The 24,608-nt window shown below is 38.5% G+C and overlaps 1 protein-coding gene across 6 annotated transcripts in view; it reads right to left on the reverse strand.

Annotated features, from left to right (window-relative positions):
• The window catches only part of DEUP1 (deuterosome assembly protein 1), a 147,966-nt gene that overhangs the window by 15,890 nt on the left and 107,468 nt on the right, over positions 1-24,608 (reverse strand). For all 6 annotated transcript variants that reach the window (XM_015461099.3, XM_015461097.3, XM_059882984.1 and 3 more), the window contains 3 exons: positions 19,963-19,986; positions 16,272-16,423; positions 10,454-10,568 (listed from right to left, as the gene is read on the reverse strand). In XM_015461099.3, the coding sequence (XP_015316585.2) occupies positions 10,454-10,568; positions 16,272-16,423; positions 19,963-19,986 (291 nt within the window). The remainder of the gene's footprint in view (positions 1-10,453; positions 10,569-16,271; positions 16,424-19,962; positions 19,987-24,608) is intronic.

Raw genomic sequence — 24,608 nt, forward strand, 5'->3', positions numbered from 1 at the left:
ATTGAAATCATCCAGACCTGAAAATAAAAGAAGAGGAAGAAATGGAAAAATGGAATCCTGGGGAACACTTCACTTTAGGCACCCACTCCCACGGTCACATTCTTGACACTATCGTCATGATAACTGCATTACTTACTAATGGAGATTTTATGTAACCCACCTAGTATGCTTCCAACTGACTTAGTCTAGTATTCCCACTCTCTCATATCTAACTCTCTCATATCTCTCTTTTCTAATTCTGCTCACATTCCATATCCATCATGATAGCCATTTAGCAACGTGTCCCTTCCTTTATCCTAGCTCCATGCTAGACACATGGTAAAACTCAGGCCAAATTAAAACTGCTTGCACCAAGCATGTACCTGAGCGGTTGAATGCTGGGCAAGTGAATGGAGGAGAAATTACATCACACAGGGACTAGTTTCACTTAAAATTCATGAGCACAAATTCACATGGTTAGTGAGCACCGCCTGGCCATTCTCCTGCCCTTCCCTAGTATACTCACTTTCTTAATCACGGCCACACAGCCTTGCCTCTTTCTCAGGACCTCCATTCCTCCGTGCCACTCACACTTAGAGCCGTATTTTAGGCCACACTGTTTCAGAGACCCTTCCTTCTACCTACACTGTGGATTCTATTCCGTCTTACCTTCTTAATGACCTTGCTTCTACAAATAAACCTTACCCCTTGGATCCCACTCCACCTCTTTCACCACCAGATGTTCCTCCTCTCTTTGAAGATTCCCATTGGAGCACTAAACATTATGGTCTAAGGCTTTGTCTTGGGACAGCATCTCCATTTACACACCACTCTTATGGCAGAAAGTGAAGAGGAACTAAAAAGCCTCTTGATGAAAGTGAAAGTGGAGAGTGAAAAAGTTGGGTTAAAGCTCAACATTCAGAAAACGAAGATCATGGCATCCGGTCCCATCGCTTCATGGGAAATAGATGGGGAAACAGGGGAAACAGTGTCAGACTTTATTTTTGGGGGCTCCAAAATCACTGCAGATGGTGACTGCAGCCATGAAATTAAAAGACACTTACTCCTTGGAAGGAAAGTTATGACCAACCTAGATAGCATATTCAAAAGCAGAGACATTATCTTGCCAACAAAGGTCCGTCTAGTCAAGGCTATGGTTTTTCCAGAGGTCATATATGGATGTGAGAGTTGGACTGTGAAGAAGGCTGAGTGCCGAAGAATTGATGCTTTTGAACTGTGGTGTTGCAGAAGACTCTTGAGAGTCCCTTGGACTGCAAGGAGATCCAACCAGTCCATTCTGAAGGAGATCAGCCCTGGGATTTCTTTGGAAGGAATGATGCTAAAGCTGAAACTCCAGTACTTTGGCCACCTCATGCAAAGAGTTGACTCATTGGAAAAGACTCTGATGCTGGGAGGGATTGGGGGCAGGAGGAGAAGGGGACGACAGAGGATGAGATGGCTGGATGGCATCACTGACTCGATGGACATGAGTCTGAGTGAACTCCGGGAGTTGGTGAAGGACAGGGAGGCCTGGCATGCTGCAATTCATGGGGTCACAAAGAGTCGGACACAACTGAGCGACTGAACTGAACTGAACTGAAGTATTATCATCTAGTCTGATAGATTTAAGTATCAGCCTCATGCTAATTAAAATGCTCCTTTTTTATTTCCAGCTCTGGTCTATTCCTTGAACACCAGATTCACATATCCTATTGCTTGTTTAATTTGCATGTTCAGTAAACACTTAAGTTTAAATGTCTAACCTGGAAATAATGAATTTTCTCCACTAACACTGCTCCTTCCTAGTCTTCCGTGTCAGAGAGTGGTGCTACTATGTACCTGAGGCTCAAGCGGAGAACCTACGAGTCATCTCTGAGTCTTTTCTTTCCACCGCCAATCCACTGTCAAGTCTCATTTGCTCTCCAAAATATTTCCTGGATCCAACACCTCCTGGCTCCGCCGCAACTGTTCCAAAGCCAGCAGCACCATCTCTTGCTTTGCCTATTGAAATAGCCTGACAGTTGTTCTCTCCACTTCTACCTCTGCCCATCTATAATTTATTTGGCAGTCAAATGGATCTTCAAAAGATTTTTAAAACAGATTATATTTTCTACCATTTGCAACTTTCTCATGGCTTCCCACTGCTTTAAAATAAACTCCCAACTGCTTCCCATGGCCACTGTCTCTACAGACCTGGAGTTCTCCTGCCTATTTTTCTGTCCCTATTTCATTACACACTTCTTAGCTCCACACCACACACTTCCCCTTTTCTGGTTCTCAAACTTAACAAACTTTGTTTTGCCAAACAGATTTGACCCGGTCATTCCATCTGCCCAAAACTCTCTACTTCCAGGTTTTTGTAAGGCTGGATCCTTTTTTGTTATTTAAGTTTCAACCTAAATGTCCCCCTCTCAGTAATCATTTTCCTAGCCACTTAAAGTCATCCCCCACTCTGTCATCAGTTCCTATCACATCATTTGCTATCTTTTCATCAATTTTTATAGTATTTATAACTTTTTGATTTTTTAATTTGTTTGTAGTCATTAACTGTTCTCTCTCTTTTGAGATAAAATTTATATAAAGTAAGACTAACCATCTCAAAATGAACAATTTGGTGTGGATTTAGTATAGTCACAGTGTATTAAATATCTAGTTTCAAAGCATTTTCATCATCCCCAAAGGAAGCTGTACCCATCAAGCCTTGCTCCCTGGCTTTCCCATCCCCTTATACTCCTGGCAACCACCAACCTGCAATCTGTTTTAATCAGATTCACCTATTATGGGCATTTTTATACAATATATAACCTTTTGTGTCTTGTTTCCTTCAGGTAGCATGATATTATCCAGGTCCATCCATGTTATAGCATGTATCAGCACTTCTCTCCTTTTCATAACTGAATAGTATTCCACTGTGTATACACACCACTCTTCGTTTATCCATTCACCCACTGATGGAGTTCCCCTCTTTTTTCACCAGAGTGTAGACTTGTCTATCTCATCAATGAGTGTTTAGAACAGAACCTGCCATATAGTGAGTGCTCAATACATGTTTACTCCATCAGTGACTGAGTGAATGAGAAACACTAGTAGTTAAGGGACAGGTATACCGAGGGAGAACTTTGGAAGCAGACTGGGAAGGAGTGATCAGAAAGGCAACAGGAGAATCAGTGGAGAGTAGTGTCTTAGAAGTCAGAGAACATGATATCAAGAGAAAAAGATTAAGGAAGATGAGTTCTTTAAACTGTCTATTTACTTAACAGTGAGGATGTCATTGGTGGTCTGAGCAGGAACAGCACTGATGTGGAATAAAGAATGCAACAGTGGATGAAGTCACTGGACTCAGAATGGCGGTCTGGGCCGTGTCTTTCAGGAGCCTCCAGGGCTGCCATCACAGCCAACGTTCCCCGTGCCCAGACCTACAACAATAGATAATTTTCTTTCCTGGATGACTCTCTAGTTATGAGCTCCTCAAGTAACAATGTAGAATTTTAGAGGTGGAAAGAAATCCAGCGTTCATTAAGTTATACAATAGACACTCTTGCATGTCTTTTAAATGCCTACTAGTGCCAGGCATTATTTTTGGTGCTAGGGTTAAAACAGCAAGCAAAAACAGAAAAAATCCTACTTTAATGGAGCTTAAATTCTAGAGGAAGGAGGCAAACAAAATATGTTATAATAAAGTACTATGGATAAAACAAAAAATAGAATATGATGAGGGAGGTGCTACTGTTCCTCAGGTGTTTCTGATGAGGTGATATTTAAGCAGAAACTAATCATCCTAAAGTCACCTGATATTAGAACAGTGAAGTCACGTCATGTGCATGCTGTCATGTCCGACTCTTCGTGACCCCATGGTCTGTAGCCCACCTGGCTCTTCTGTCCAGGGAATTTTTCAGGCAAGAATACTGAAGTGAGTTGCAATGAAGCCTTTGGCAATTTATCACTTTTTTTCCCCCTCTTGCTGGGTTGGATTATGTGTTTACTTTGGAGTCCTTAAAGCGAGAAGTTTTGTTGATACAGAACTTGCTAAGTCCTCTTGGAGGTTCCCTTAGCTTAAATGAGGAAGTTTATTTACTTTATTGTTATGGAATTTTATTCTGTTCAGATAATTTTGACATTTTATGTTGAGATGAAACAAAAGAGCATTGCTGGGCTTTCAGTTCAGTTCAGTCGCTCAGTCGGGTCCGACTCTTCGCGACCCCACGAACCGCAGCACACCAGGCCTCCCTGTCTATCACCAACTCCCAGAGTCCACCCAAACCCATGTCCATTGAGTCAGTGATGCCATCCAACCATCTCACCCTCTGTCGTCCCCTTCTCCTCCTGCCTTCGGTCTTTTCCAGCATCAGGGTCTTTTCAAATAAGTCAGCTCTTTGCATTGGGTGACCAAAGTATTGGAGTTTCAGCTTCAACATCAGTCCTTCCAATGAACACTCAGGACTGATCTCCTTTAGGATGGACTGGTTGAGATCTCTAAAACTTCCAGAGTTGATGGTTTTAAGTCTTCCTCTTCCACAACAGCTTAAATCTTACTACCAGCCTCTCCCAAAGCAGCTGACAGATTCCAGAAAGGCAGAGAAGTGTTCATGACATGCCTCGACCAGCTCAAACATTTTCTGTCTTTTGTTTGTTTGTTTGTTATTGTTGTTTATTTTTATCACTGTACCCAATATTGGTATATCATGGACAGGCAGTGAAAAATTACATAATACACTTTGAATACAAGTGAAGGTAACTGCAAGAGCACTACTAGTTTCTGAGGTAAAAAACCTACATACCTTTAAAAACTGTGATTATGTTCAATAAATCAAATCACAAGGTAGAAAATTTTAACTGGAAACTTAAAAAAAAAAATCAAATGAAAATTCAGGAACTGAAAAAAAAAATTAACCTACAGTATGAGGCCACTTCCTCAAGGCTGGGAGCAGTGGCTCTTTATGCACAGAAAACAACACAGGAAAGAGAACAGGGAATGCGGAATTTAAAACCTTTCCCACCTGTTTTACCAGGACAGCATAATCGAGTATCAAAGCTTGACAAGCATAACAACGAAACATTACAGGCTAATTTCTCTCATGAACATAAAGCAAAACTCTAAACCAATATGAACAGATCAACTCCAGTGATCGAGTGTGGTTTATTCTAAGAATTCCAAGGTTGGGTTAACAATCTAACATCAGGAAAAAAAAAATGCTACATTAACAGATCAAAGAAGAAATTATATGGTCATTTCAACAGCACAGGAAAAAGCAATTGATAAATTCAATACCAATTTGTGAAAACAAATTTAGCAATCTAGGAATAAAAGGAACTTCTTAATCTTTTAATAAGGAACCTGCAAAATATTTATAGCAAATATTACGCACAATAGTGGCATGCTGAATGTTTTCCCTTTGCAATTGAAAATGAGAGAAAGATGCTGGCAATATCACTTCTACTGCTTTACATTTACTAGAGGTCCTGTGTACAATAAGGCAAGAACAACAAAAAAAAAGTATAAAGATTTGAAAGTAGGAAGTCTGCTGCTGCTGCTGCTAAGTCGCTTCAGTCGTGTCCGACTCTGTGCGACCCCATAGACGGCAGCCTGCCAGGCTCCCCTGTCCCTGGGATTCTCCAGGCAAGAACACTGGAGTGGGTTTCCATTTCCTTCTCCAATGCATGAAAGTGAAAAGTGAAAGTAAGTCGCTCAGTTGTGTCCGACTCTTAACGACCCCATGGACTGCAGCCTACCAGGCTCCTCCATCCATGGGATTTTCCAGGCAAGAGTACTGGAGTGGGGTGCCATTGCCTTCTCTGAAAGTAGGAAGTCTAGCTATCATTATTTTGATTCTGAGTATAGAAAATCCAAAGGAATCTCTAGAACTGGAAAACACTGTGTGCTTAGTCACTCAGTTGTGGCTGACTCTTTGCATTCTTATGGATTGTAGCCCGCCAGGCTCCTTTATCCATGGGGATTCTCCAGACAAGAATACTGGAGTGGGTTGCCATGCCCTCCTCCAGGGGATCTCCTTGACCCAGGGATCGAACTCAGGTCTCCTGCATTGCAGGTGGATTCTTTACCGTCCAAGCCACCAGGGAATTTTGATTCTAAATATAGACAATCCAAAAGAATCTATAGAATTGGAAACCATATATAAATCAAATTGAATATTTCCATGGGAAATGGGACTGAGGTTGTTCCTTGCACCATATGCAAAAATTGATTCCAGGTCTATACTTAAGTAAAAAAAAAAAAAAAAAAAAAAAGAGCCAAAGCTTCTAAAAGATAAATAGATAATATTTTTTATAACTTTGGGACAAGCAAAAGTTATAAATAAGACACCAAAAATATCAAGCATAAAAAAAATTTATAAGTATGAACACATTAAAATTAGGAACTTCTGATTATCAAAACATTCTATTAAGTGAGAAGGCAAGTATGAATGGGAGAAGATATTTGTAATACCTATAACCACCAAAGGGTTTAAATCTAGAATATACAAAGAACTTCTATAAATCAATAAGACAATTCAATAGAAAATTAGATAAGCAAATCAAATAGATATCAAATATCAAAATAGTCAATACATTTATGAGAGGCACTCACCTCATTAGTCTCCAGGAAGTAAGAATTAAAGTCACAAGAAGATGTTACTACCCACTGACCATGGGCTTCCCAGATGGCACTAGTGGTAAAGAACCTGCCTGTCAAATGCAGGAGACATAAGAGACCCCCGTTCCATCCCTGGGTCAGGAAGACCCCCTGGAGGAGGGCATGGCAACCCACTCCAGTGTTCTTGCCTGGAGAATCCTGTGGACAGAGGAGCCTCGTGGGCTACAGTCCATGGGGTCACAAAGAGTCAGACATGACTGAGCGACTGAGCATGCATGCATGCACCCACTGACCATGAGAGTTAAAATTAAGACCAATAACAGTTAAAAACTGCTGGAAAGAATAGAGAAAAGGAGAATACTCACACACTACTTATAGGGCTGTGAACTGACTCAAACAGGAAGAGAGCTTGACAGTACATGCTAAAGCTGACCTTGTACATATTCTGTGACCTAGCAACTCTGAGTGAGGTGGCTCAGTGGTAAAGAATCCATTTGCCAATGTAGGAGACATTGGTTTGATCCCTGGGTCAGGAAGATCCCTTGGTGAAGGAAATGGCAACCCACTCCAGTATTCTAGCCTGGGAAATCCCATGGACAGAAGAGCCTGGCAGGCTACAGTCCACAGACTTGCAAAGACACAACTTAGCAACTCAACAACAACAATATTTCGTTCTTAGGTATAGATCCAACGGAAACGTGTACACATGTGCACCAAAGGACACTTACAAGGATGTTTTTAGGAAAAGTATTTGTAATCACCTCTGAACAGGAAATAATTCAAATGTAGAAAATGCACTGGTCATAACAAACACCCTCTTCCAACAACACAAGAGAAGACTCTATACATGGACATCACCAGATGGTCAACACCGAAATCAGATTGATTATATTCTTTGCAGCCAAAGATGGAGAAGCTCTATACAATCAGCAAAAACAAGACCAGGAGCTGACTGTGGCTCAGACATGAACTCCTTATTGCCAAATTCAGACTTAAATTGAAGAAAGTAGGGAAAACCACTAGACCATTCAGGTATGACCTAAATGAAATCCCTTATGATTATACAGTGGAAGTGAGAAATAGATTTAAGGGCCTAGATCTGATAGATAGAGTGCCTGATGAACTATGGAATGAGGTTCGTGACACTGTACAGGAGACAGGGATCAAGACCATCCCCATGGAAAAGAAATGCAAAAAAGCAAAATGGCTGTCTGGGGAGGCCTTACAAATAGCTGTGAAAAGAAGAGAAGTGAAAAGCAAAGGAGAAAAGGAAAGATATAAACATCTGAATGCAGAGTTCCAAAGAGTAGCAAGAAGAGATAAGAAAGCCTTCTTCAGCGATCAATGCAAAGAAATAGAGGAAAACAACAGAATGGGAAAGACTAGGGATCTCTTCAAGAAAATCAGAGATACCAAAGGAACATTGCATGCAAAGATGAGCTCGATAAAGGACAGAAATGGTACAGACCTAACAGAAGGAGAAGATATTAAGAAGAGATGGCAAGAATACACAGAAGAACTGTACAAAAAAGATCTTCATGACCAAGATAATCACAATGGTGTGATCACTGACCTAGAGCCAGACATCCTGGAATGTGAGGTCAAGTGGGCTTTAGAAAGCATCACTATGAACAAAGCTAGTGGAGGTGATGGAATTCCAGTTGAGCTATTCCAAATCCTGAAAGATGATGCTGTGAAAGTGCTGCACTCAATATGCCAGCAAATTTGGAAAACTCAGCAGTGGCCACAGGACTGGAAAAGGTCAGTTTTCATTCCAATCCCAAAGAAAGGAAATTCCAAAGAATGCTCAAACTACCACACAATTGTACTCATCTCACACGCTAGTAAAGTAATGCTCAAAATTCTCCAAGCCAGGCTTCAGCAATATGTGAACCGTGAACTTCCAGATGTTCAAGCTGGTTTTAGAAAAGGCAGAGGAACCAGAGATCCAAATTGCCAACGTCGGCTGGATCATCGAAAAAGCAAGAGAGTTCCAGAAAAACATCTGTTTCTGCTTTATTGACTATGCCAAAGCCTTTGACTGTGTGGATCACAATAAACTGTGGAAAATTCTGAAAGAGATGGGCATACCAGACCACCTGATCTGCCTCTTGAGAAAGTTGTATGCAGGTCAGGAAGCAACAGTTAGAACTGGACATGGAACAACAGACTGGTTCCAAATAGAAAAGGAGTTCATCAAGGCTGTATATTGTCACCCTGTTTATTTAACTTATATGCAGAGTACATTATGAGAAACGCTGGATTGGAAGAAACACAAACTGAAATCAAGATTGCCGGGAGAAATATCAATAACCTCAGATATGCAGATGACACCACCCTTATGGCAGAAAGTGAAGAGGAACTCAAAAGCCTCTTGATAAAAGTCAAAGTGGAGACTGAAAAAGTTGGCTTAAAGCTCAACATTCAGAAAACGAAGATCATGACATCTGGTCCCACCACGTCGTGGGAAATAGATGGGGAAACAGTGGAAACAGTGTCAGACTTTATTTTTGGGGGCTCCAAAATCACTATAGATGGTGACTGCAGCCATGAAATTAAAAGACGCTTACTCCTTGGAAGGAAAGTTATGACCAACCTAGATAGCATGTTCAAAAGCAGAGACATTACTTTGCCAACAAAGGTTCGTCTAGTCAAGGCTATGGTTTTTCCTTTAGTCATGTATGGATGTGAGAGTTGGACTGTGAAGAAGGCTGAGCGCCAAAGAATTGATGCTTTTGAACTGTGGTGTTGGAGAAGACTCTTTAGAGTCCCTTGGACTGCAAGGAGATCCAACCAGTCCATTGTGAAGGAGATCAGCCCTGGGATTTCTTTGGAAGGAATGATGCTAAAGCTGAAACTCCAGTACTTTGGCCACCTCATGTAAAGAGTTGACTCATTGGAAAAGACTCTGATGCTGGGAGGGATTGGGGGCAGGAGGAGAAGGGGACAACAGAGGATGAGATGGCTGGATGGCATCACTGACTCCATGGACGTGAGTCTGAGTGAACTCCGGGAGTTGGTGACGGACAGGGAGGCCTGGTGTGCTGCGATTCATGGGGTCGCAGAGAGTCGGACACAACTGAGCGACTGATCTGATCTGATCTGATGTCAATAGTGGAATGGATAAATTGTATCATGGATAATCATATCATTATATATGGTATTTATATATAATGTAATACTAATAGAGAAACAAAAGTGGATAAACTACAGCCAACAATATGGATAATGACTCTCATCAAACAATGTTCAAACAACAGTGGGAGAAAGAATCCATACAAAAGAACACACGCAGCATGATACGATTTATCTAAAATTTACAAATGGCTACAACCAAGTTATGACTTAAAAGGTCAGGACAGTGGTTATCTTGGGAGTAGGCTGGAGTGACTGGAAGGGCGTGGGAAGGGGGCCTCTGGAAAGCTACTAATGCTCTGTTTATTACCTGGGTGGCAGCTGCACTGCTCTGTTGCCTTTTCAATAATTCATCAAGCTGTCCAATTCTGATTTGTGCATCTTTCTGTATGTATGTCAGAGTCAGTAAAAGAGATTTTTTTTTTAAAACAGTCACAAAAGATCAGTTGTAGCTCTTTAAAATATACAGATCTTTAAGGCTCATGGAATGTCCAGAAGTGACTTGCATATTTAAAAGTCACCAGTAATTTCAGCCTGTACTTGAGGTGAAATACTTCACGAAACATTATGGATGCTTTTCCTTCTATAGATAGTCACTGCTGAATTACTTGCAGACCCATCTTGGAGTCTTATTTAAAGAGCAATATATTTTTTTAAACTACTCTGTACATATCAGTAATATCAGTATCAGTGTAAGAGTATTCACTCCATAAAGGAGAAAATAGTAACCAATAGTCAGCAACTCACCATGGGGAATACTTCCTCATCACTAACCAAAGGACTGGTTATTTCTTTGGTTTGAAATGGCGAAGACGGCAATGGAGGTGTTGTGCTTCTGTTTGGCTCACGATCGTGGTTAAATCTAAAAGAGAAGGACTGGTTGTCATTATTGATACCAAGGTCACCTGCTTATTTATGGAGCTAAGAATTTAAATTTCTCTGATTTCTAACTGTGGGGAAAGCACAATAAAATATTTGGAGTTGTTATCTGGGTATGTCTTTGAAAATAATTTTGCTGACAATTTCTATTCCACTTAAAAGACTTAGAACAATTAATAATGAAGCAGGAAACTTTCATAATTGCTAAAAATATTCTGCCATTCTTATTGCCTATATTGTTTCTCTTTCTGTGTTTTACTGTTTTGTCTCTTTGCTATTTAATTAAATGACATTAAACCAGTATGAGAAAAAATTTTTAAACAGCTAACACGGCTACCCTTGACAATTCTAAACAGACACCCTTTTCCTATTCTCATTTTACTTAACCTCACTGGCTTTCTTAACATAATTGTTCTCTTTTTTTTTTCACACTAGAATAAGTCTCCGTACAATAATAATAATTATAATTTATGTCGAGCTTAATAATTTATAGTATGTTTTCAATTTACATTATCTCCTAAACTCCTCCACACTTAGTTGTATGACCTTGAGCAACAGGTAACTATATTTACCTGTAACTTTAATTTTTTCATTTATAAAAAAGGGTTGTTATGAGAATTGAACTCCACAGTTTGATGAAAAGCACAGTATAGAATTGGTTGTTTGTGCCAAAATATAGGGTAGAAGATTAGACTGAATAAAATACCAGTGGGATTTTAAATTTTGGTGTGCTGACTAAACAAATGAATAATAAAATAAACAAACCAACTTACCCTAAAATTTTACACAAAAAGGTCCTAACAGTATGGGCTGTTTGGAACTAAATAAGTATCTTCTCTGAATATTAATTCATGAAAATGGGGTTTAATCAAAATCATCAAAGACCATGGAAACATAAAAATCCTTTCAATTTAAAGTTATTTATTTTTACTAACAATTCAAATTCTCTACAGGTATTGATTAACCATTTTCAAAGTCTTCATATTTTAACTTTACACAGTTTTAAAAATTTACATTATTTTTCTCTGTTCTTATCCAAAGACTATCTATCTATATAGACTTCTTTTATTATGCAAACGTTTTCAAAGCTATGCATACAAATAGCAATAAAAGTTAAGTGAGGCATCTGTAAACTAGTACATAAAAACAAAACGTGGTTTCCATTTTTATTTATCTTGAAATGGATTGTTTTTAATCCATTCTTCCAAACCATAATTACCATGGAAACAGAACAGCAAATTAAACTAAAATAACATGGTTTATGATGTGCAAAATAAAATGAAACATCCCACAATTCAAATAGAATTATAACAATTGCCTTGTACATCTGCATAGAATCTTCAGTTGAACCTTTTAATCTGAATGAGTCCATCTATACTTCAAAGCACAGTGGAAAAAAATAAGATAATTATAGAAATGGTTCAAGAAATATACATCCCTCTGTAATCTCAATTATACAGAGATTTCAGGGAAAGTATTATTTGCCCTAAATTATCTAAATAATTATCCATTTTGCTTTGGATGTATAGATACAACTTTACGATCTTAATTACTAAAATTTATACATGAACATTTTCTTTATTGTAAGATCAATAAAGTGCAGAGAATGAAAGGAAAGTTACATTATGAAGCAAAGCACTTTTGCTTTAAATCATCTTTATATGACAGAAAAGTTCTTCTTCAAGAATACAGCTATTCAAATACTTCATAAAACCAAAACCACCTTGCAAAAAAAAATGCTAAGTATATCAATTTAAAAGCTATCTTAAAAATTATTTCAGAAAGCTTTTACTACCATCTCACAAGCTGGTCTGTTCCATAGACCCTATTGCAAGGCCTCTCCTTGCTTTGCCAGGAGGGCAGGAGCCCTCCTGTTGGAGAGAGCTCTACCCAACTCGGGCTGGCTTGAGGGCTGAGCCAACCGCACAGTTCACAGAGCTGTCCGTCTACACAGCCCTGGTCCTCCGTTGAGTTTACAAGCCTCCCTGGGCTACATACAGTGTACTGTCTTCAGCACGAAAGGGGATCCCTTGACAAACTAGGCTGATTTACCACTTCTGGCCTCCCCTTCTAACACTCCACATAACACGCCTGATTCCATTATTTCCGAGCCTGGAACTCTTCAGGCTACTGTGTTTTTCTCTCCTGAGCAAGACCCTGGTGCAAAACTGACTCAGCTTACTTTTTTGCTTCTAGATAAATAACTATTCATTCCTTGACAAGAGATCCTGTAGAGTGATTATGACAAACCTGACTTTGTGGTGTTTTAGTATTAGAAACTTTTAATTTCCTGACCAGATCTGAAGCAATTTTATTGATTAGCTTGTGATTACCAATATCTTTCCAGCACATGATATAATTCTTAAAGCCATATATTCAGTTTTAAGTATGAACTGTATATAGAGATAAAACTCCATCATACACTACAAAACTGATTTGCCATTAAAATTAGTTATATATTAATAGTTCTGGACACCACTATTCTAAGTTAGCTTGCAAATGATCCTTAAACTTCAAAACTCTAACTTAATTCTAAAAACGCTGAAAACATTGACTACTTCCATTGCCAGATTCAGTCTCATCTCATTCATTAATCTTGTTTGTGTGTTTCTGGTCCCATCACACTGCTTGAGGATCTCAGCTCCCTGCTGGGCCACAGCAGTGAAAGCCTGGAATCCTGACCATTAGGCCATCACACTGCTTGAGGATCTCAGCTCCCTGACCAGGGACCACAGCAGTGAAAGCCTGGAATCCTGACCATTAGGCCACCAAGGAACTCCATTAAGTTTTTTAAAGTGCTGAATAACTTTTTATTGGAAAAGAAATCCTTTGAAATATCCTAAAATGCTTCACTTTTTAAGTGGATGAACACAAACATCTTATCACTTCTAACAGGAGTGAAAAGCAATAAAAACCGAGTTAACTTCCAAGTAGACAAAAGCTTATTTTAATAATATATTATACAAATCTTCCTCAGTCAAAAGCAAGAAGGGGTTAAAAATTAGACTACAGACTTTAAAATGTTGTGGAACATTATGTTCCCATACCTTTATCTAAAAGCTTTTTCCTTTCTAAAATACTTTAATAAGACCTTATTGTATTAGCCATTGATATGTAAATATGACTGTGTGTTTTTTGATTATTTTCTTCCTAATAAATACATACAGCTTTTAGTATTTGACTTCACTGAGCTGTGTTGTGAGGGAAGGAAAGGACATTGCCTTTTTTCACTTGCTAAAATTAATAGATATGTGCTTTACAGTTCTCCACCAGTGAGTTCACAGTGTCCTTGCCTCTCAACAATTCTTTCCCCATAGTGGGTTTTACATGGTACTAATTTATTCAGAACATTTGAAATGCTGTTTCTTTTAAAAATCAGGTCACTGGAGAACATTGAAATCAGACAAGCCATTAAAACAAACTTAATGAAACTTTGAACAAATGAGACTGGCAGGACACAGGGCTCTGCAGTAGGAACAGTCGCCCAAGCTGCTTATTAAGACAGTCTCCCGCTGAGCATGTTACCTCTTACACTGCTCCGTGCCCCCTGCCGCCTTGTTTCCGTTAGGCACTCTTAACACATTCCGTACTGCCCAAGCAATCCAAACAATAAAAACACTGATTAAAGACAGGAAAAGGCAGAGGAGCTGTCTTTTTGTTTAAAGAAGAACATCTAGTACCTTCACCTGAGGCTTTCCAAGTTATTCCCAACAAGCAAGAATAGGAAACAATGTTCTGCATTAACAGGGGTGCAATACAGACCAGTGGCTGGAGAAGACGCGGTGAAGACCCTTCATAACATCACTGGGGTGCTGATTTTCTCTTAGAGAGAGAAAACCGCATACAGGGGGTGGGGATGTGACCCATGGAGAAATGTATCCATGGGGAGAGAAGTGCGTTGTAAAGGGTTTATTCTATATTAGAAATTATATTCTTACCCCCAGATCAAGGTTAGGTTTTCTGGACAGATTTGCAGTTACCCTGGCCAGTCAACATGGGGATACTCAGCAGGGAGCTGCCCTCTGGCTGGGGTGCACGCCCCTCATCCTCTCCACATCCCTTTTGGACTCTCGCTGCACTGCCCGGAACATACCACCCTACCGACCGAAGAAGCGCCCCTGTGGAGCAGCAGCAGGCTTCTCTCATTCCCTCCCATGACCACCTGAACAGCTATTAGTTCAGCACTTCTGAGTGCTTGCTGTTTCTAACACTGGGTTAGAACATATCCTTCCGGCACACACAGGGTCAGGGTGGTGAGAGTGGGAAAGGATGTACTACACGCACGAGGATGCTGAGCAGATGTGTCAAGTACAGCCCCTGGACTTAAGGACTGTACCTGTAGCACTGGGCTACTTAGGGAGCCGGGCATCACCCTTCCCCAACAGCACTATCTTTAGAGGAAATGTCAGATTCAGTCATTGTTTATCCACCAAAATATACTTTTTAGGTACTGGGAGTTGGAGAAGTATCAATATTATTGTAAATATTAACAATTTTGTTAGAATAATAGTATCAATGATAATGTCTAACATTTAGGGAATTATACATTTTACAAAGAAATAGGTTTTCTCCTATAATCCTCAGAAAACCCTTATAATTATTATCCCTACTTGTCAGATGGGAAAATAAAGGTTAAATATTTGAATTCCCCAAAGCTGCAAATATTAATTATCTGTATGTGAAGTTTTCATGCTAAGTATTATGAGCTTTTAAACAAAAGTTGTACTGATGTTAGGTCTGGACCTATTGATTCACCATTTCTCAGCACCATGGAATGTTAATAAACCTCGTATCAAACAAGTTTGGGGAATACTGCACACCATACCTGTTCCTGGAAACTCACAAAGTAATTACCACATTAATGGCTTTGCAAAATCCTGTAGAAAAGAAACTTGTTTGTTTTGCTGAGCATTTTCCCAGTGCTGGAAAATGGTGAAAGAACTCCAGAGACAGTTCTGACTCCAAACATATTTTATTAAAGTTGAAGAAATTAGTCAAATGTTAAGGCTGATATATTTACTTAAATTTTGAAGTAAGACATTTTAAAGAGCCTGGGGATAATGTAGGCAGCAGGTATTGATTTTCCACATGCTTCTCTTCACTCACAGAAGACCCCTCTCACACACCCCCAGGTTCTCTCCTGTGAAAAGACCACAGTCTGTCTCCACTGATGGAGCATCAGTACAAAGTGTACATGTATCTGAAGTTAAGCCAGACATGCTATCTGCCTGTGAATGAGTGAGTGAAAGTCGCTCAGTCGTGTCCGACTCTTTGTGACCCCATGGACTATACAGTCCATGGAGTTCTCCAGGCCAGAATACTGGAGTAGGTAGCCGTTCCTGTACTCTGACATAAAAAAAAAAAAAAGATTACTTTTGTATATTCTGTATGCCACATCAGGTTCTAAGAAAGTTCGGAACTGACAAAAATTCATTTAACAGTCTACTCATTTCACTGTTACCCTTGGAAAGCTACTGAGACCATAGAATTTCATGTATATCTAGACTATTGAATTGTCCCCATAAACAAATTTTAAGCAGCTGAAGAGAAAGTGTATAAAATTACAATTTGATTATTTAAAAACAAATTTCACTTGAATGTTTGTATGTTTATATCCTTATGTAAGTGGAGCTGGCATACCCATCTTCATTTTTACCCCATTTTTATTTGGCTTTGATAGGCATACCTTCCTGCTTCTTCATAGGTATTTACATTAGCCCATGTTGATTTTCCACTGGCATGAAGTTTTGCAAGATCATTTCGGAGCCTTTCATTCTCGTATTCCAGTTTGTTAATAGATGTATGCCTTGAATGTTCCCTGTTAGTGAAGTCTACACTCTAGAGAATAAAATAAACTATCATTGAAAAAATTGTTACATACAAGAGATGCATATTTTCTGTGCATTTGGACACATGTTGGAAAGACCCTTTCCTGTAAGTTGACTCATGTGACTTTACTCCTGTGTACCTCCTAAATGTCTCTCTTCACCTCCCACCTTCTCACAACACAGGTCCTCAGTGACAGCTGCCACTTAACACATCACAGTGAAGGGGATGCCCATGCTCCAGTACAGAAAAGGCTCACTGCATGCATTACTGTTCTCTGTAGCTAGAACAAATTGTTAGTTTTAAGACTTTCTGTGTAATAGGGTATGCCTTCTAGTGCTGACTAGTAATGGAACCAGAATTAACATATCTTTTAATTTTAAAAGATTTGTTTTCCACATTAAAACAATATATGTCATTATAGAAAATCACATATCAACCCCTCACTGTAGGGTGGTATGAAAAATTATATATTAAATCAATATGATGGCAGTCTGATTCTGGGCCATTCTATACCAAGATCACTAGATCCTGGATGAGACTGTGCCAATAACACAGTCTTGAGCAATGCAGCATCATGAAAAAGTTTTATTGTCTGGTATGGGCAACCCAATGGTTAATGTCATAAAAGAATAAAAAACATATTTAAATCACAACATGAAAAATTTAGAGCAAGATTAAAGATTTCTGATGCTATGTTAATTAAATGCTGTAAGAAGTTTCTTAGGGAAAGTCTAAACTTTTTTTCTCACAAAATTTTAAAAAACAGGATATATTCTGACATGAAAACTCATGAAAATGCTTTAAATAACCCCATGAAGTCCTTTATAATAGAACTATGATTTGAATACCCATGAATTATGCTGATTAAACAATAGTTCTCTGCTTACAGAAGAGTAATATTTTAGTACAAAAAGCATAACATGAGTAAAATATCTTTTTGAAGCTCCAATTTTCGATGTTTAAAAGCTCGTAAGACTATAGATGATTATGGCTTAGAATTGTCATTTTTAAGTTTCTAAATTTAAGGCTTTGACTGCCATTGCATATGGGCTGGCATGTGATAAAGTCACTCAAAAAATTTTTGATTAATTGCACATTTTAAATTATTCATTTACTATATTAATATCAATATTGATAAATAGGAATAGAAATGTATATATTAAAGCATTAAAAATGCTTACCTGAAAAAAAAAAAAAAGGCTTACCTGTTTTATGTTTTGCTTCAAAGGCCAAATCTGTTCATTAAAACTTCTGTTTACTGCCTAATTATTATGTATATGTGTTAGTTGCTCAGTAGTGTCCGACTCTTTGAGATCCCATGGAGTATATCCCACCAGGCTCCACTGTCCATGGAATTCTCCAGGCAAGAATACTGGAGTGGGTTCCCATTCCCTTCTCCAGGGTATCTTTCCAACCCAGGGATCGAAACTAGGTCTCCCACATTATGGGAAGATTCTTTACTGTCTGAGCGCCACCTACACTATCCTTTTATAGAAGTTTAAAAATCTTTAGAAAGGTCTACTTTTGAATGGAAAAAAATGCTCCAGGAGGTCAAACGTTCTCAAAACAATATTGGCCAATGTGACCTTTGGGAAAGAAGGGTCATTCAAGGTATTTCTCTGCTTGTTAGGCCCTTGCCTTTAGTATATGTTAACTTTGCTCATTTGAGATATACTCGCTGCTGCTGCTGCTAAGTCGCTTGAGATGTGTCCGACTCTGTGCGACCCCATGGACTGCAGCCTACCAGGCTCCGCCATCCATGGGATTTTCCAGGCAACAGTACTGGAGTGGGGTGCCATTGCCTTCTCCTGAGATATACTAGTACAGATAAAAAAGTAATCTATAATCTGCTTTAAAGGAGACAGGTTTGCTTATTCTAAAATTCGAGCCCATTTGTGATAAATATAAAGAAGGTAGACCTAATACAATTTTTCTCTCCAAAGGAGAACACTCATGGGCAGATCTGTTTGAAAAACAATCTTGGAAAAGATTCAAAATTTTCTCCTAAAAAGACATCACCTAGTCAAAATATATAATTCTTGATAGTCTGCTGCTCTGTTATGATTTCATTCAAAATTTTTCCATAAAATTAGATTTCACCTGTGACTTTTCTGCCCAGTGTTGATTTAAAGTATTTAAGAATGATAGTAATGATTTTTAAAAAAAAAAACACAATTTTCTAAATGTACCATAATTAAATAAGTATTGTAAGTATGACCTGAAAGAATTACACGGGTAATGGATTTATACAATTTGTATTTTAAAACATTTTCCATTTTTCTGGATAGCATTTTTGGTGCTCTCTCATTTCATTTTTTCCTAAATACTTTTCAATGATTTTAAAAATATATTCTCCAGTAGATGGTTATCATGTGAAAACAGGCACTGATTAAACTTTACCTATGTATTGTTGATGGGTTCTTTTTACAGGCCCAATCAATTTCTTATTCCCTACCCCCACCCTCCAAATTTTAAGGTTTCATAGTTTTAACTGACTTTTCTTCTTGAAATGGTGAAACCTCATGGCGCCTGTTTACTTGAGCACACAGTTGGGTTACTGAACTGTCTGAATGATAGTATTTTATAAAAGTACTTTTTCTCTTAAATAATAGTTAGACTAACAAAGTATTTCTATAGAAGGGCTGACTTTAGTCATGTTTTAAGGTTAGTATATTAATTTATAGCATGTAAATGAATGTTTTAGATGCTTAAAGTTAGTCACATAGTCAAGTCCGACTCTGTGATCCCAAGGACTGTAGCCTGACAGGCTCCTCTGTCCATGGGGATTCTCCAGGCAAGAGTACTAGAGGGGGTAGCCATTCCCTTCTCCAGGGGATCTTCCTGACCCAGGGATCAAACCTGGGTCTCCTGCATTGCAGGCAGATTCTTTACCAACTGAGTCACTAGGGAAGCCCTTTAGATGCTTATGAGGGTACTAATTTTTATGCTGTTATTTTATTTAGCAAACTGTATGGATAGTGAAAGGCCAATTAGTCTTAAAAATTACTGTAAGTTCTGAGTTCTGACTAAATCTAATTTTATAACACCTTCCCTAAGTGAAAGAAAATTTAACAAATACAAATATAAGTCTAAGTAAATATGGAGTCACAAAAAAGCCTATCATGATAAACTTGATCCTTCGTTAATTACCCAGGAGCAGAATAAAGATAAACCCCTCACTTTTCTCTATATAGTCAAGCTTTTGCACAAATCCATGGAAAACATCTTTTTCAAAGCAACAAACACACACCAAAAAATATCCAAATAAACCAAAAACCTCTTGCTAATTCTGGTCTTAAGTATGTCACTGAGACCAGAGAAAAACTTACATGCCAGGTGGTTAGTCCCATTAGTAAATTCTCCAAAGGAAAATGGGGGTTGTCACAGCCCCGGGTATGCAATAGGTAAAGGACTGAGTGCAAGACTGCTGTTTCTACTACTGGGTGGGTATGAACTTTCAACCTTTTTCCCCTAAGTGTAAATGATCAGGAAGCTTCATACTTAAGCAGAAAAGTTATCAAAGCTCTAGTAATTCAGAAATGACCTACCTTTATATCAGTAATTCCACTTGTCTAGGAAGGAAAAAATAATTGTTATTTTAATATTATAGAAATACCACACATTTTAGAAGACTTAAAAATAATGATGTAAATATTATGGTTTTTATTGCCCGAGGTAAAATTTCAGCACAAATTATTTAATTATATGTTTACTTATTCATTCCAATTATTTTAGAGAGAATTAACTAATTATTGGATTTTAACACATAACAGATATGAATTTTCTTTATGAAATCTTTAAACTAATAAGTGGTAAATAAATGACATAATAGATTATAAAAGCTTAAAAGAGACAAGAGTCATACGGAACTCTTTTTTGATTATTCAGTAGACACTTGAGATTTTTCTCTTTGGGCAATGGCTTGACTATGTCAATTAGCAAAGTTAATTCCAAATCTTCACATATAAAAAATGGAGAGCAGTTATAAAATCAGCTTCCTAAAAGGGGGGAGTGTGTTCAAGATGGCATAGCATAGCACAGTAGGAACACCCTGAACTCACCTGTTCCAGGGGTAAACCATAATAACTCCTTACATAGCAACTACCTATGGGAACAACCTGAAGACTAGCAGAGAAGATTTTATATGTCTAAAGATATAAAGAAGGAACCATAATAAAATTGAGTAGAAGGGATGGACTAAGAAGGGTGTAGTCAGAATCACATCCCTGGATCAGCAACTCTCAAACTGAAAGAATATCACAATTGCAGAGGTCCTTCTCTAGCACAAAGGGATCTGAACCACACATCAGGTTCCCTAGCTTGGGGGTGTTGTACTGGGAAGATGAGCCTCTAGGATGTCTGGCTTTGAAAACTAGCAGGCCTTACCTTTGAGAAAGCCAGAGGGATACAGGGAACAAAGACTCTGCTCTTAAAGAACACACACAAAATCTCTCATGCTCTGAGTCTCAGCAGTTTGAAAGGAGCCTGGGTCAGATCTACTTGCTCATCATGGAGAGCCTCTGGGAGAGGGGAGTGGCAACTAGGACTCCCCTGGGGATGGAGGTACCGGTGGCAACCATTCTCGGGAGCTTATTCCACCATGTGGACACCAGCACTGACAAACACCATTTTGGAGAGCTCCCTTTAACCTCTTTGTGCTGGAGGTTACCAGCTGGTTGGCACCAGTCCCAGGACTTCATGGACTGCACACTCAGCTGTGCCAGGATCTGGCCCCACCCATTAGAGGGTTGGCACCAGCCTTGGGCTTCACAGGCCCCATGATCAGCTATGCTGGGATCCAGCCCCACCCACCAGTGGGAAAGCAGCCAATACATGAGGCAGTGGCTGGCAGCCACCTTTGCAAGGGGCCAGCCCTGCCAACCAGCATGCCCACAGTAGCTGGCCATGCCACAAGAGAAGGGTTCACACAGCCCAAACATGAGGCAACCCAAGAGCATATGACTCCAGTGAACACAGGGAGTGCCCTGCTGAGCCCCATAGGACATCTCCAACATGAGGCCACTTCTCCAAAATCAGGAATCATAACCAGCCTACTTAGTATGAAGAAATAAAAAAGAAAATTGGGCAAAATGAGGTGAGAGAGGTATAAATCCACATGAAGAAGATGTAGGATAAGCAATTCACCCAGTAAAGAGTTAGAGGTAATGATGTTAAAGATGTTCAATGGACTCAGGAGAAAAATGGATGAATACAACAATAAGTTTAACAAAGAGAAAACACAAAGAAGAACCAAAAAAGAGCTTAATAATACAACAACTGAAATAAAAAAAATACACTACAAAGAATAAACAGTAGATTATATGATAGAAAAGAACAGACCAGTGAACTGGAAGATAGAGTAGTGGAAATTACCCAAGAAGAGTTCATGCTGATCCTTTTCAAACTATTCCAAAATACTGAAGAGGATGGAATGCTTCTGAACTCATTCTAGGAGACCAGTATCAGCATGATGCAAAAACCAGACAAAGACACTACAAAAAAAAGTAACAGGTCAGTATCACTGCTGAACATAGATGCAGAAGGTCTCAACAAAATATCAGCAAATCAAGTTTAATAATACATTAAAAAGATTATACACTGTGATTACGTGGGATTTATCCCCGGGATATATGCATGGTTCAATAGCCACAAATAAATCAATGTGACATACCACATTAAAAAATTGAAGAATAAAAGTTATATGATCATCACAATAGATATAGATAAAGGTTTTGACAAAATGTAACATCCATTTGTGATAAAAGCTCTCCAGAAAGTGGGCATAGAGGGAACATGTCTCAACATAATAGAGACCCTATATGACAAACACATAGCCAACATCAGAGTCAACAGTGAAAAGCTGAAAATAGTTTCTCTAAGATTAGGATCAAGACAAGGATACTCACTCTTGCCACTTATTTAACAGTACTAGAAGTCCTAGCCACAGTAATGAGACAAGAAAAAGAAATAAAGAGATTTCAAACTGGAAAGGAAGAAGTAAAATGATCAATGTTTGTAGATGACATGAAACTATATAGAAAATCCTCAAGATGCCACCAAAAAACTATTAGACATAATAAATTATTTCAGTAAAGTTGAGGGATACAAAATTAATATACAGAAATCTTTTACATTCCTATATGCTAACAATGAACTAGAAAGAGAAAATTAGGAAAACAACCCTATTTACAATCACATTAAAATAATAAAATGCCTAGGAATAAATCTACATAAGGAGGTAAAAGACATATACTTGGAAAATTATAAGACACTGATGAAAGAAATTGAAGATATCACAAACAAATGGAAAGATATGCTGTACTTATAAATTAGGAGAATTAATATTTTAAAACTGACCATACTCCCAAGGCAATCTGCACACTCAATGCAATCCTTATCAAAATATCAATTGTATTTTTCTTAGAACTAGCAGAAATAATTCTAAATTTTGTTCAAAAACACAAAAGACCTTGAATAACCAAATATTGAGAAAGGAGAACAAAGCTGGATATTTCATGCCTCCCTGAGTTTAGACTGTTCTACAAAGCAAAAGGAAGAGTGGGCGGCAGAGGAAGAGATGGTTAGATAGTACTGTCAATCCAGTGGACATGAATCTGAGCAAACTCCAGGAGACAGTGGAAGACGGAGGACCCTGGCTTGCTACAGTCTGTGAGGTTGCAAAGAGTCAGACATGACAACAAGAACAAAGCTACTGTAATCGAAACAGTATGGTACTGGGGCAAAAACAGTACATTTACCAACGGGACAGACTAGAGCATCCAGAAATAAATCCACACTTAGATGGTCAATTAATTTATGACAAAGGAGGCAAGAATATACAATGAGAAAAAGACAGCCTCTTCAGTAAACAGTGTTGGGAAAGTGGACAGCTACATGCAGAAGAATCAAACTGGACTCCTCTCACACCATGCACACACTAAACACAGCATGGATTAAAGACTTACAGGTAAGGGTTCCCTGGTGGTCCAGTGGCTAAAAATGGCATGTCCACCTGCCAATGCAGGGGACACGGGTTTGATCCCTGGTCTGGGAAGATTCCCAGATGCCCCACAAATCTTGGGACAACAAAGCCTGTGGGCCACAATGACTGAGCCTGCACACCTAGAGGCCATGCTCTGCAGCAAAAGAAGCCCACACGCCACTACTAAGGAGGAGCCCCCGCCTGCCACAACTAGAGAAAACCCATGTGCAGCAATGAAGACCTAGCACAGCCAAATATAAATAAATAAACCTTAAAAAAAGACTTAAATGTAAGACCTGAAGCTGAAGAACTCCTAGAAGAAAACACAATATACTTATCAACACTGGTCTTAGTAATATTTTTTTTGGATCTGTCTCCTCAGGTAAGAATAAAAAAGCAAAAATAAACAAATATGCTTGTATCAAACTAAAAAGTGTTTGCACAGGGATGGAAACTATAAACAAAATAAAAAGGCAGCTTAATGAATGGGAGAAGATACTTGCAAATGATACTTCTGATGAGGGCTTAATATCCAAAATATATAAAGAACTGATACAACTCAACATAAAATAAATCTCATTAAAAATGAATAGAGGATATGAACAGACATTTTTCCAGTGAAGACATACAGATGACCAAAAGACATGAAAAGATGCTCAACACTAATCAGAGAAAAGTAAATCAAAACCATAATGTGACCATTTTATACTTGTTAGAAAGGCTATCATAGAAAAGACAATAATTACAACTGTTGGTGAAGATGTGGAGAAAAGCAGTGCTTGTGACCTATTGGTGGGAATAGAAGTGGTACAGTTTCTATGGGAAAAACCATGCAGTTTCCTCAAAAAATTAAAAATAGAACTGTCACATGATTTAGCAATTTCACATCTGTGTATTTATCTAAAGGAAACACAAAGACTAACTTGAAAAGATACATATATCCCAACATTCACTGAAGCATTATTTTCAACAGCCGAGATACGGAAACAACCTAAGTGTCCATCAAAAGACAAATGAATAAAAAAATGATACGGTGTATATATACAATGGAATATTACTCAGCCACAATAAAAAAATGAAATCTTGCTATTTGGGGCAACATGGATGAATCCAGAGGCTATTATGCTATGTGAAATTAGTCAGACTGAGGAGGACAAATATCATATATTCTCACTTATATGTGGAATCTGAAAAACAAAACTAAACAGACTC

This window comes from Bos taurus, chromosome 29 (assembly GCF_002263795.3).
Source record: "Bos taurus isolate L1 Dominette 01449 registration number 42190680 breed Hereford chromosome 29, ARS-UCD2.0, whole genome shotgun sequence".
Classification (NCBI taxonomy): Eukaryota; Metazoa; Chordata; class Mammalia; order Artiodactyla; family Bovidae; genus Bos; species Bos taurus.